The sequence below is a fragment of the Oncorhynchus keta genome, unplaced genomic scaffold (genome assembly GCF_023373465.1).
Source record: "Oncorhynchus keta strain PuntledgeMale-10-30-2019 unplaced genomic scaffold, Oket_V2 Un_scaffold_4195_pilon_pilon, whole genome shotgun sequence".
In the NCBI taxonomy this organism is placed as follows: domain Eukaryota; kingdom Metazoa; phylum Chordata; class Actinopteri; order Salmoniformes; family Salmonidae; genus Oncorhynchus; species Oncorhynchus keta.
Window position 1 is genome coordinate 358243 of NW_026290935.1, and position 14740 is coordinate 372982.

General features: G+C 49.5%; 1 protein-coding gene across 1 annotated transcript in view; it reads left to right on the top strand.

Annotated features, from left to right (window-relative positions):
* Positions 1-14740, top strand: part of dlec1 (DLEC1 cilia and flagella associated protein) — a 114731-nt gene that overhangs the window by 21295 nt on the left and 78696 nt on the right. Inside the window, exons 7-11 of the mRNA XM_052516252.1 lie at positions 1322-1495; positions 6032-6168; positions 7818-7910; positions 8036-8126; positions 9581-9743. Of these exons, the coding sequence (XP_052372212.1) occupies positions 1322-1495; positions 6032-6168; positions 7818-7910; positions 8036-8126; positions 9581-9743 (658 nt within the window). The remainder of the gene's footprint in view (positions 1-1321; positions 1496-6031; positions 6169-7817; positions 7911-8035; positions 8127-9580; positions 9744-14740) is intronic.

Consider the following 14740-nt stretch of genomic DNA (forward strand, 5'->3'; position numbering starts at 1 on the left):
GTATCCAGTGGTTTATAGGGGCGTTTCAGGAACGTATCCAGTGGTTTATAGGGGCGTTCCAGGAACGTATCCAGTGGTTTATAGGGGCGTTTCAGGAACGTAGCCAGTGGTTTATAGGGGCGTTTCAGGAACGTATCCAGTGGTTTATAGGGGCGTTCCAGGAACGTATCCAGTGGTTTATAGGGGCGTTCCAGGAACGTATCCAGTGGTTTATAGGGGCGTTTCAGGAACGTATCCAGTGGTTTATAGGGGCGTTTCAGGAACGTATCCAGTGGTTTATAGGGGCGTTCCAGGAACGTATCCAGTGGTTTATAGGGGCGTTTCAGGAACGTATCCAGTGGTTTATAGGGGCGTTTCAGGAACGTATCCAGTGGTTTATAGGGGCGTTCCAGGAACGTATCCAGTGGTTTATAGGGGCGTTCCAGGAACGTATCCAGTGGTTTATAGGGGCGTTCCAGGAACGTATCCAGTGGTTTATAGGGGCGTTTCAGGAACGTATCCAGTGGTTTATAGGGGCGTTTCAGGAACGTATCCAGTGGTTTATAGGGGCGTTTCAGGAACGTATCCAGTGGTTTATAGGGGCGTTTCAGGAACGTATCCAGTGGTTTATAGGGGCGTTTCAGGAACGTATCCAGTGGTTTATAGGGGCGTTCCAGGAACGTAACCAGTGGTTTATAGGGGCGTTCCAGGAACGTATCCAGTGGTTTATAGGGGCGTTTCAGGACATATGAATTGGTATGGAAAACATACATTTATGAATATAACTACTGTTACCTGAAGGAGGGAACGAGGTATCAACGACCAATCATATTCACCTGAAAAAAGTGAAATCACACCCAACAGGCCAATGCATGCCCGAGCCCGCCCTCAGAAGTCCTCTTTCCTGGCTAATACCGGGGCTCGCATTAATTTCCTCAATTCAGTACCGCACTTCAGCATGCCCAAATTCCCCTGTTTTCACTGGGGCAAAATATGTTATACATTTTTTTCCTCCTTCAGGAAACGGTAGTTATATTTATAACTGTACGTTCCCTTTCAGTCGTCATTCGGTTTAACCTCTTATGGCTGCATCCCCTGTTCTCAATTTCCACCTGAAGACATACCCTAATCTAACTGCCTGTAGCTCAGCCCCAGAGGCAAGGATATGCATATTCTTGGTATCATTTGAATGGAAACATTCTGAAGTTTGTGGAAATGTTAATTGAATGTAGGAGAATATAATACAGTAGATCTGGTGGAAGAAAATAGAAAGAAAGAGCATACATTTTCTGTTTTTTATATGCTGTATGGGATGCAGTCACTGACGGTGTTGTGTCATCAGGCAGGTTTCCAGGCGAGGGGGGTATCGTAGCCCCTGGGATGTCCTGCCAGTACACGGTACTGTTTGCTCCAGACTCCCTGGCTGACTACCAAGACTTCCTGGTTGTAGAGACTCAGGCCCAATACCCACTGCTGGTTCCCATCGAGGCCCGCAGACCGCCACCTATACTGACACGTGAGTGGTCCTAACCTCCGCCCATACTGACACGTGAGTGGTCCTAACCTCCGCCCATACTGACACGTGAGTGGTCCTGACCTCCACCTATACTGACACGTGAGTGGTCCTAACCTCCGCCCATACTGACACGTGAGTGGTCCTGACCTCCTCCCATACTGACACGTGAGTGGTCCTAACCTCCGCCCATACTGACACGTGAGTGGTCCTGACCTCCGCCCATACTGACACGTGAGTGGTCCTAACCTCCACCCATACTGACACGTGAGTGGTCCTAACCTCCACCCATACTGACAGCTGAGTGGTCCTTACCCCCTCCCATACTGACACGTGAGTGGTCCTAACCTCCGCCCATACTGACACGTGAGTGGTCCTAACCTCCGCCCATACTGACACGTGAGTGGTCCTAACCTCCACCCATACTGACACGTGAGTGGTCCTAACCTCCACCCATACTGACACGTGAGTGGTCCTAACCTCCACCTATACTGACACGTGAGTGGTCCTAACCTCCGCCCATACTGACACGTGAGTGGTCCTAACCTCCGCCCATACTGACACGTGAGTGGTCCTAACCTCCACCCATACTGACACGTGAGTGGTCCTAACCTCCGCCCATACTGACACGTGAGTGGTCCTAACCTCCGCCCATACTGACACGTGAGTGGTCCTAACCTCCGCCCATACTGACACGTGAGTGGTCCTAACCTCCTCCCATACTGACACGTGAGTGGTCCTGACCTCCGCCCATACTGACACCTGAGTGGTCCTAACCTCCACCCATACTGACACGTGAGTGGTCCTAACCTCCACCCATACTGACACGTGAGTGGTCCTAACCTCCGCCCATACTGACACGTGAGTGGTCCTAACCTCCGCCCATACTGACACGTGAGTGGTCCTAACCTCCTCCCATACTGACACGTGAGTGGTCCTTACCTCCTCCCATACTGACACCTGAGTGGTCCTAACCTCCCATACTGACACCTGAGTGGTTCTGACTTCCCCTACTGACAGCTGACTGGTTCTGACCTCCCATACTGACACCTGAGTGGTCCTAACCTCCCATACTGACACCTGAGTGGTCCTAACCTCCCCTACTGACAGCTGAGTGGTTCTGACTTCCCCTACTGACAGCTGAGTGGTTCTGACCTCCCATACCGACACCTGAGTGGTCCTAACCTCCCATACTGACACCTGAGTGGTTCTGACTTCCCCTACTGACAGCTGAGTGGTTCTGACCTCCCATACTGACACCTGAGTGGTCCTAACCTCCCATACTGACACCTGAGTGGTCCTAACCTCCCATACTGACACCTGAGTGGTCCTAACCTCCCATACTGACAGCTGAGTGGTCCTTACCCCCTCCCATACTGACAGGTGAGTGGTCCTGACCCCCTCCCATACTGACACCTGAGTGGTCCTGACCCCCTCCCATACTGACAGCTGAGTGGTCCTAACCTCCTCCCATACTGACACCTGAGTGGTCCTAACCTCCCATACTGACACCTGAGTGGTTCTGACTTCCCCTACTGACAGCTGAGTGGTTCTGACCTCCCATACTGACACCTGAGTGGTCCTAACCTCCCATACTGACACCTGAGTGGTCCTAACCTCCCATACTGACAGCTGAGTGGTCCTGACCTCCCATACTGACACCTGAGTGGTCCTAACCTCCCATACTGACACCTGAGTGGTCCTGACCTCCCTACTGACAGCTGAGTGGTCCTAACCTCCCCTACTGACAGCTGAGTGGTTCTGACCTCCCATACTGACACCTGAGTGGTCCTGACCTCCCATACTGACACCTGAGTGGTCCTGACCTCCCCTACTGACAGCTGAGTGGTCCTGACCTCCCCTACTGACAGCTGAGTGGTTCTGACCTCCCATACTGACAGCTGAGTGGTCCTAACCTCCCATACTGACACCTGAGTGGTTCTGACCTCCCATACTGACACCTGAGTGGTCCTAACCTCCCCTACTGACACCTGAGTGGTTCTGACCTCCCATACTGACACCTGAGTGGTCCTAAACTCCCATACTGACACCTGAGTGGTTCTGACCTCCCCTACTGACACCTGAGTGGTCCTGACCTACCCTACTGACAGCTGAGTGGTTCTGACCTCCCATACTGACACCTGAGTGGTTCTGACCTCCCCTACTGACACCTGAGTGGTCCTGACCTCCCCTACTGACACCTGAGTGGTCCTGACCTCCCCTACTGACACCTGAGTGGTCCTAACCTCCCCTACTGACAGCTGAGTGGTCCTAACCTCCCCTACTGACAGCTGAGTGGTCCTAACCTCCCCTACTGACAGCTGAGTGGTCCTAACCTCCCCTACTGACACCTGAGTGGTTCTGACCTCCCATACTGACACCTGAGTGGTCCTAACCTCCCATACTGACACCTGAGTGGTTCTGACCTCCCATACTGACACCTGAGTGGTCCTGACCTCCCCTACTGACAGCTGAGTGGTCCTAACCTCCCATACTGACACCTGAGTGGTCCTGACCTCCCCTACTGACACCTGAGTGGTCCTAACCTCCCATACTGACACCTGAGTGGTCCTAACCTCCCCTACTGACACCTGAGTGGTTCTGACCTCCCATACTGACACCTGAGTGGTCCTAACCTCCCATACTGACACCTGAGTGGTTCTGACCTCCCCTACTGACACCTGAGTGGTTCTGACCTACCCTACTGACACCTGAGTGGTTCTGACCTCCCATACTGACACCTGAGTGGTTCTGACCTCCCCTACTGACACCTGAGTGGTCCTGACCTCCCCTACTGACACCTGAGTGGTTCCTGACCTCCCCTACTGACAGCTGAGTGGTCCTGACCTCCCTACTGACAGCTGAGTGGTTCTGACCTCCCATACTGACAGCTGAGTGGTCCTAACCTCCCATACTGACACCTGAGTGGTTCTGACCTCCCATACTGACACCTGAGTGGTCCTAACCTCCCCTACTGACACCTGAGTGGTTCTGACCTCCCATACTGACACCTGAGTGGTCCTAAACTCCCATACTGACACCTGAGTGGTTCTGACCTCCCCTACTGACACCTGAGTGGTCCTGACCTACCCTACTGACAGCTGAGTGGTTCTGACCTCCCATACTGACACCTGAGTGGTTCTGACCTCCCCTACTGACACCTGAGTGGTCCTGACCTCCCCTACTGACACCTGAGTGGTCCTGACCTCCCCTACTGACACCTGAGTGGTCCTGACCTCCCCTACTGACACCTGAGTGGTCCTAACCTCCCCTACTGACAGCTGAGTGGTCCTAACCTCCCCTACTGACAGCTGAGTGGTCCTAACCTCCCCTACTGACACCTGAGTGGTTCTGACCTCCCATACTGACACCTGAGTGGTCCTAACCTCCCATACTGACACCTGAGTGGTTCTGACCTCCCCTACTGACACCTGAGTGGTCCTGACCTCCCATACTGACACCTGAGTGGTCCTAACCTCCCATACTGACACCTGAGTGGTCCTGACCTCCCCTACTGACAGCTGAGTGGTCCTAACCTCCCATACTGACACCTGAGTGGTCCTGACCTCCCCTACTGACACCTGAGTGGTCCTAACCTCCCATACTGACACCTGAGTGGTCCTAACCTCCCCTACTGACACCTGAGTGGTTCTGACCTCCCATACTGACACCTGAGTGGTCCTAACCTCCCATACTGACACCTGAGTGGTTCTGACCTCCCCTACTGACACCTGAGTGGTTCTGACCTACCCTACTGACACCTGAGTGGTTCTGACCTCCCATACTGACACCTGAGTGGTTCTGACCTCCCCTACTGACACCTGAGTGGTCCTGACCTCCCCTACTGACACCTGAGTGGTTCTGACCTCCCATACTGACACCTGAGTGGTTCTGACCTCCCCTACTGACACCTGAGTGGTCCTGACCTCCCCTACTGACACCTGAGTGGTCCTAACCTCCCATACTGACACCTGAGTGGTCCTGACCTCCCCTACTGACAGCTGAGTGGTTCTGACCTCCCATACTGACACCTGAGTGGTCCAAGAGGGTTATAAACCTCCCCTCTGACAGCTGAGTGGTCCTAACCTTCCCTACTGACAGCTGAGTGGTCCTAACCTCCCTACTGACACCTGAGTGGTTCTGACCTCCCCTACTGACACCTGAGTGGTCCTGACCTCCCCTACTGACACCTGAGTGGTCCTAACCTCCCATACTGACACCTGAGTGGTCCTGACCTCCCCTACTGACAGCTGAGTGGTTCTGACCTCCCATACTGACACCTGAGTGGTCCTAACCTCCCATACTGACAGCTGAGTGGTCCTAACCTCCCCTACTGACAGCTGAGTGGTTCATACTACCTAACGAGCAATGATGTTATGATCATTGATTGCTCCGTATAGCGTAGCCTAATGCAGTACACCTCTAACCAAAGAAAATTGAAAACAATAAAAGGTGTACTTAGTTAGTGATTAAGCTCATTCTACCACACACCCTTATGTGTACTGACTTGGCTTGTCCCTCTGTCTTGTGTCTGCCCAGTGCCCAGTGTTCTGGACTGTGGCTACTGTCTGGTAGGAGGGGTGAGATTCAAACAGTTCCTGTGTTGTAATGAGGGCCTCAGTGCTGGAACCTTCTGCATCCTCCCCCGGAGACAGTGGCCCGCCTCCAACATCAGGGTAAATACAATCACCTCTGGGTTAGGGTGTTGGGGTTAGAGGTCAAAGGGTAAATACAATCACCTCTGGGTTAGGGTTAGAGGTCAAAGGGTAAATACAATCACCTCTAGGGTTAGGGTGTTAGGGTTAGAGGTCAGAGGTGAGAAGGTGAAAAAAAATCCTCCATCTGTCTGATCAACAGGTTTCATATGATGTCTGTAGGACAGGGTCATATTATGGTCTGTAGGACAAGGTTATATTATGGTCTGTATAACAGGGTTATATTATGGTCTGTAGGACAGGGTTATATTATGGTCTGTAGGACAGGGTTATATTATGGTCTGTAGGACAGGGTTAAATTATGGTCTGTAGGACAGGGTTATATTATGGTCTGTAGGACAGGGTTATATTATGGTCTGTAGGACAGGGTTATATTATGGTCTGTAGGACAGGGTTATATTATGGTCTGTAGGACAGGGTTATATTATGGTCTGTAGGACAGGGTTATATTATGGTCTGTAGGACAGGGTTATATTATGGTCTGTAGGACAGGGTTATATTATGGTCTGTAGGACAGGGTTATATTATGGTCTGTAGGACAGGGTTATATTATGGTCTGTAGGACAGGGTTATATTATGGTCTGTAGGACAGGGTTATATTATGGTCTGTAGGACAGGGTTATATTATGGTCTGTAGGACAGGGTTATATTATGGTCTGTAGGACAGGGTTATATTATGGTCTGTATAACAGGGTTATATTATGGTCTGTAGGACAGGGTTATATTATGGTCTGTAGGACAGGGTTATATTATGGTCTGTAGGACAGGGTTATATTATGGTCTGTAGGACAGGGTTATATTATGGTCTGTAGGACAGGGTTATATTATGGTCTGTAGGACAGGGTTATATTATGGTCTGTAGGACAGGGTTATATTATGGTCTGTAGGACAGGGTTATATTATGGTCTGTAGGACAGGGTTATATTATGGTCTGTAGGACAGGGTTATATTATGGTCTGTAGGACAGGGTTATATTATGGTCTGTAGGACAGGGTTATATTATGGTCTGTAGGACAGGGTTATATTATGGTCTGTAGGACAGGGTTATATTATGGTCTGTAGGACAGGGTTATATTATGGTCTGTAGGACAGGGTTATATTATGGTCTGTAGGACAGGGTTATATTATGGTCTGTATAACAGGGTTATATTATGGTCTGTAGGACAGGGTTATATTATGGTCTGTAGGACAGGGTTATATTATGGTCTGTAGGACAGGGTTATATTATGGTCTGTAGGACAGGGTTATATTATGGTCTGTAGGACAGGGTTATATTATGGTCTGTAGGACAGGGTTATATTATGGTCTGTAGGACAGGGTTATATTATGGTCTGTAGGACAGGGTTATATTATGGTCTGTATAACAGGGTTATATTATGGTCTGTAGGACAGGGTTATATTATGGTCTGTATAACAGGGTTATATTATGGTCTGTAGGACAGGGTTATATTATGGTCTGTATAACAGGGTTATATTATGGTCTGTATGACAGGGTTATATTATGGTCTGTAGGACAGGGTTATATTATGGTCTGTAGGACAGGGTTATATTATGGTCTGTAGGACAGGGTTATATTATGTCTGTAGTAATTCTTCATCTCGCACTGCCAGTCTGTAGTAACTACCAGCTTTGCTGAGGAGCCCCCGTTTGCAGTCAGCCCCTCCCTGTTTGAGCTGCAACCTGGGCAGACCACAGTGGTGGAGGTGAGTCAATCAGCTGTTTTGGTCATATCACAGCCTCTAAAGTCAGATAGTGCTTTGTCTGCACTGAGAAACTGTGTGTGTGTGTGTGTGTGTGTGTGTGTGTGTGCGTGTGCGTCATGTCCCAGGTGGTGTTCTTCCCAATGCTGGCAGAGAGTTGCTCCCAGGTCTTCACCATAGTATGTGACAACTGCCAGGTCAAAGACATCACTGTACAAGGTGTGTGTCTGTCTCCCGGTCAGGGCCAGCTGATAGGTCTAGAGCTGGTGTGTGTCTGTCTCCTGGTCAGGGCCAGCTGATAGGTCTAGAGCTGGTGTGTGTCTGTCTCCCGGTCAGGGCCAGCTGATAGGTCTAGAGCTGGTGTGTGTCTGTCTCCCGGTCAGGGCCAGCTGATAGGTCTAGAGCTGGTGTGTGTCTGTCTCCCGGTCAGGGCCAGCTGAAAGGTCTAGAGCTGGTGTGTGTCTGTCTCCAGGTCAGGGCCAGCTGATAGGTCTAGAGCTGGTGTGTGTCTGTCTCCAGGTCAGGGCCAGCTGAAAGGTCTAGAGCTGGTGTGTGTCTGTCTCCCGGTCAGGGCCAGCTGATAGGTCTAGAGCTGGTGTGTGTCTGTCTCCCGGTCAGGGCCAGCTGAAAGGTCTAGAGCTGGTGTGTGTCTGTCTCCAGGTCAGGGCCAGCTGAAAGGTCTAGAGCTGGTGTGTGTCTGTCTCCAGGTCAGGGCCAGCTGAAGGTCTAGAGCTGGTGTGTGTCTGTCTCCCGGTCAGGGCCAGCTGATAGGTCTAGAGCTGGTGTGTGTCTGTCTCCCGGTCAGGGCCAGCTGATAGGTCTAGAGCTGGTGTGTGTCTGTCTCCCAGGTCAGGGCCAGCTGATCAGGGCCAGCTGTAGGTCTAGAGCTGGTGTGTGTCTGTCTCCAGGTCAGGGCCAGCTGAAAGGTCTAGAGCTGGTGTGTGTCTGTCTCCCGGTCAGGGCCAGCTGATAGGTCTAGAGCTGGTGTGTGTCTGTCTCCCGGTCAAGGCCAGCTGATAGGTCTAGAGCTGGTGTGTGTCTGTCTCCAGGTCAGGGCCAGCTGAAAGGTCTAGAGCTGGTGTGTGTCTGTCTCCCGGTCAGGGCCAGCTGAAAGGTCTAGAGCTGGTGTGTGTCTGTCTCCCGGTCAAGGCCAGCTGAAAGGTCTAGAGCTGGTGTGTGTCTGTCTCCCGGTCAGGGCCAGCTGATAGGTCTAGAGCTGGTGTGTGTCTGTCTCCCGGTCAGGGCCAGCTGAAAGGTCTAGAGCTGGTGTGTGTCTGTCTCCCGGTCAGGGCCAGCTGATAGGTCTAGAGCTGGTGTGTGTCTGTCTCCCGGTCAGGGCCAGCTGATAGGTCTAGAGCTGGTGTGTGTCTGTCTCCCGGTCAGGGCCAGCTGATAGGTCTAGCTGATAGGTCTAGAGCTGGTGTGTGTCTGTCTCCAGGTCAGGGCCAGCTGATAGGTCTAGAGCTGGTGTGTGTCTGTCTCCCGGTCAGGGCCAGCTGATAGGTCTAGAGCTGGTGTGTGTCTGTCTCCCGGTCAGGGCCAGCTGATAGGTCTAGAGCTGGTGTGTGTCTGTCTCCCGGTCAGGGCCAGCTGAAAGGTCTAGAGCTGGTGTGTGTCTGTCTCCCGGTCAGGGCCAGCTGAAAGGTCTAGAGCTGGTGTGTGTCTGTCTCCAGGTCAGGGCCAGCTGATAGGTCTAGAGCTGGTGTGTGTGTCTGGGGAAGAAGAGGTCCCTGCTCTCGGAGAACTCTGTGACGTCACAGCTGAACACTATGTCCGCTTCCCCACTGCCAACCCTCACTCCATCCAACAGAAGACACTCACCATCAGGAACAACACGTAAGTCCTGCTACCTGCCCTAACCCTTAAACTAACCATCATCAACAACACATTAGACCAGCTACCTGCCCTAACCCTTAAACTAACCATCATCAACAACACATTAGACCAGCTACCTGCCCTAACCCTTAAACTAACCATCATCAACAACACATTAGACCAGCTACCTGCCCTAACCCTTAAACTAACCACCATCATCAACACATTAGACCTGCTACCTGCCCTAACCCTTAAACTAACCACCATCAACAACACATTAGACCAGCTACCTGCCCTAACCCTTAAACTAACCATCATCAACAACACATTAGACCAGCTACCTGCCCTAACCCTTAAACTAACCACCATCAACAACACATTAGACCAGCTACCTGCCCTAACCCTTAAACTAACCACCATCAACAACACATTAGACCTGCTACCTGCCCTAACCCTTAAACTAACCACCATCAACAACACATTAGACCAGCTACCTGCCCTAACCCTTAAACTAACCACCATCAACAACACGTTAGACCAGCTACCTGCCCTAACCCTTAAACTAACCATCATCAACAACACATTAGACCAGCTACCTGCCCTAACCCTTAAACTAACCACCATCAACAACACATTAGACCAGCTACCTGCCCTAACCCTTAAACTAACCATCATCAACAACACATTAGACCAGCTACCTGCCCTAACCCTTAAACTAACCACCATCAACAACACATTAGACCAGCTACCTGCCCTAACCCTTAAACTAACCATCATCAACAACACATTAGACCAGCTACCTGCCCTAACCCTTAAACTAACCACCATCAACAACACATTAGACCAGCTACCTGCCCTAACCCTTAAACTAACCACCATCAACAACACATTAGACCAGCTACCTGCCCTAACCCTTAAACTAACCACCATCAACAACACATTAGACCAGCTACCTGCCCTAACCCTTAAACTAACCATCATCAACAACACATTAGACCAGCTACCTGCCCTAACCCTTAAACTAACCACCATCAACAACACATTAGACCAGCTACCTGCCCTAACCCTTAAACTAACCATCATCAACAACATGTTAGACCAGCTACCTGCCCTAACCCTTAAACTAACCACCATCAACAACACATTAGACCAGCTACCTGCCTAACCCTTAAACTAACCACCATCAACAACACATTAGACCAGCTACCTGCCCTAACCCTTAAACTAACCACCATCAACAACACATTAGACCAGCTACCTGCCCTAACCCTTAAACTAACCACCATCAACAACACATTAGACCAGCTACCTGCCCTAACCCTTAAACTAACCACCATCAACAACACATTAGACCAGCTACCTGCCCTAACCCTTAAACTAACCACCATCAACAACACATTAGACCAGCTACCTGCCCTAACCCTTAAACTAACCACCATCAACAACACATTAGACCAGCTACCTGCCCTAACCCTTAAACTAACCATCATCAACAACACATTAGACCAGCTACCTGCCCTAACCCTTAAACTAACCACCATCAACAACACATTAGACCAGCTACCTGCCCTAACCCTTAAACTAACCATCATCATCAACACATTAGACCAGCTACCTGCCCTAACCCTTAAACTAACCACCATCAACAACACGTTAGACCAGCTACCTGCCCTAACCCTTAAACTAACCACCATCAACAACACATTAGACCAGCTACCTGCCCTAACCCTTAAACTAACCACCATCAACAACACATTAGACCAGCTACCTGCCCTAACCCTTAAACTAACCACCATCATCAACACATTAGACCAGCTACCTGCCCTAACCCTTAAACTAACCACCATCAACAACACATTAGACCAGCTACCTGCCCTAACCCTTAAACTAACCACCATCAACAACACGTTAGACCAGCTACCTGCCCTAACCCTTAAACTAACCACCATCAACAACACATTAGACCAGCTACCTGCCCTAACCCTTAAACTAACCACCATCAACAACACATTAGACCAGCTACCTGCCCTAACCCTTAAACTAACCACCATCAACAACACATTAGACCAGCTACCTGCCCTAACCCTTTACTAACCACCATCATCAACACATTAGACCAGCTACCTGCCCTAACCCTTAAACTAACCATCATCAACAACACATTAGACCAGCTACCTGCCCTAACCCTTAAACTAACCATCATCAACAACACATTAGACCAGCTACCTGCCCTAACCCTTAAACTAACCATCATCAACAACACGTTAGACCAGCTACCTGCCCTAACCCTTAAACTAACCACCATCAACAACACATTAGACCAGCTACCTGCCCTAACCCTTAAACTAACCACCATCAACAACACATTAGACCAGCTACCTGCCCTAACCCTTAAACTAACCACCATCAACAACACATTAGACCAGCTACCTGCCCTAACCCTTAAACTAACCACCATCAACAACACATTAGACCAGCTACCTGCCTAACCCTTAAACTAACCACCATCAACAACACGTTAGACCAGCTACCTGCCCTAACCCTTAAACTAACCACCATCAACAACACATTAGACCAGCTACCTGCCCTAACCCTTAAACTAACCATCATCAACAACACATTAGACCAGCTACCTGCCCTAACCCTTAAACTAACCACCATCAACAACACGTTAGACCAGCTACCTGCCTAACCTTTAAACTAACCACCATCAACAACACATTAGACCAGCTACCTGCCCTAACCCTTAAACTAACCACCATCAACAACACATTAGACCAGCTACCTGCCCTAACCCTTAAACTAACCACCATCAACAACACATTAGACCAGCTACCTGCCCTAACCCTTAAACTAACCACCATCAACAACACATTAGACCAGCTACCTGCCCTAACCCTTAAACTAACCACCATCAACAACACATTAGACCAGCTACCTGCCCTAACCCTTAAACTAACCACCATCAACAACACGTTAGACCAGCTACCTGCCCTAACCCTTAAACTAACCACCATCAACAACACATTAGACCAGCTACCTGCCCTAACCCTTAAACTAACCACCATCAACAACACATTAGACCAGCTACCTGCCCTAACCCTTAAACTAACCACCATCAACAACACATTAGACCAGCTACCTGCCCTAACCCTTAAACTAACCACCATCAACAACACATTAGACCAGCTACCTGCCCTAACCCTTAAACTAACCACCATCAACAACACGTTAGACCAGCTACCTGCCCTAACCCTTAAACTAACCACCATCAACAACACATTAGACCAGCTACCTGCCCTAACCCTTAAACTAACCACCATCAACAACACATTAGACCAGCTACCTGCCCTAACCCTTAAACTAATCACCATCAACAACACATTAGACCAGCTACCTGCCCTAACCCTTAAACTAACCATCATCAACAACACATTAGACCAGCTACCTGCCCTAACCCTTAAACTAACCACCATCAACAACACGTTAGACCAGCTACCTGCCCTAACCTTTAAACTAACCACCATCAACAACACATTAGACCAGCTACCTGCCCTAACCCTTAAACTAACCACCATCAACAACACATTAGACCAGCTACCTGCCCTAACCCTTAAACTAACCACCATCAACAACACATTAGACCAGCTACCTGCCCTAACCCTTAAACTAACCACCATCAACAACACGTTAGACCAGCTACCTGCCCTAACCCTTAAACTAACCACCATCAACAACACATTAGACCAGCTACCTGCCCTAACCCTTAAACTAACCACCATCAACAACACATTAGACCAGCTACCTGCCCTAACCCTTAAACTAACCACCATCAACAACACATTAGACCAGCTACCTGCCCTAACCCTTAAACTAACCACCATCAACAACACATTAGACCAGCTACCTGCCCTAACCCTTAAACTAACCACCATCAACAACACATTAGACCAGCTACCTGCCCTAACCCTTAAACTAACCACCATCAACAACACGTTAGACCAGCTACCTGCCCTAACCCTTAAACTAACCACCATCAACAACACATTAGACCAGCTACCTGCCCTAACCCTTAAACTAACCACCATCAAGGCCAGCTGATAGGTCAACAACACATTAGACCAGCTACCTGCCCTAACCCTTAAACTAACCACCATCAACAACACATTAGACCAGCTACCTGCCCTAACCCTTAAACTAACCACCATCATCAACACATTAGACCAGCTACCTGCCCTAACCCTTAAACTAACCACCATCAACAACACATTAGACCAGCTACCTGCCCTAACCCTTAAACTAACCACCATCAACAACACATTAGACCAGCTACCTGCCCTAACCCTTAAACTAACCACCATCAACAACACATTAGACCAGCTACCTGCCCTAACCCTTAAACTAACCACCATCAACAACACATTAGACCAGCTACCTGCCCTAACCCTTAAACTAACCACCATCAACAACATGTTAGACCAGCTACCTGCCCTAACCCTTAAACTAACCACCATCAACAACACATTAGACCAGCTACCTGCCCTAACCCTTAAACTAACCACCATCAACAACACATTAGACCAGCTACCTGCCCTAACCCTTAAACTAACCACCATCAACAACACATTAGACCAGCTACCTGCCCTAACCCTTAAACTAACCACCATCAACAACACATTAGACCAGCTACCTGCCCTAACCCTTAAACTAACCACCATCAACAACACATTAGACCAGCTACCTGCCCTAACCCCTTAAACTAACCACCATCAACAACACATTAGACCAGCTACCTGCCCTAACCCTTAAACTAACCACCATCAACAACACATTAGACCAGCTACCTGCCCTAACCCTTAAACTAACCACCATCAACAACACATTAGACCAGCTACCTGCCCTAACCCTTAAACTAACCACCATCAACAACACATTAGACCAGCTACCTGCCCTAACCCTTAAACTAACCACCATCAACAACACATTAGACCAGCTACCTGCCCTAACCCTTAAACTAA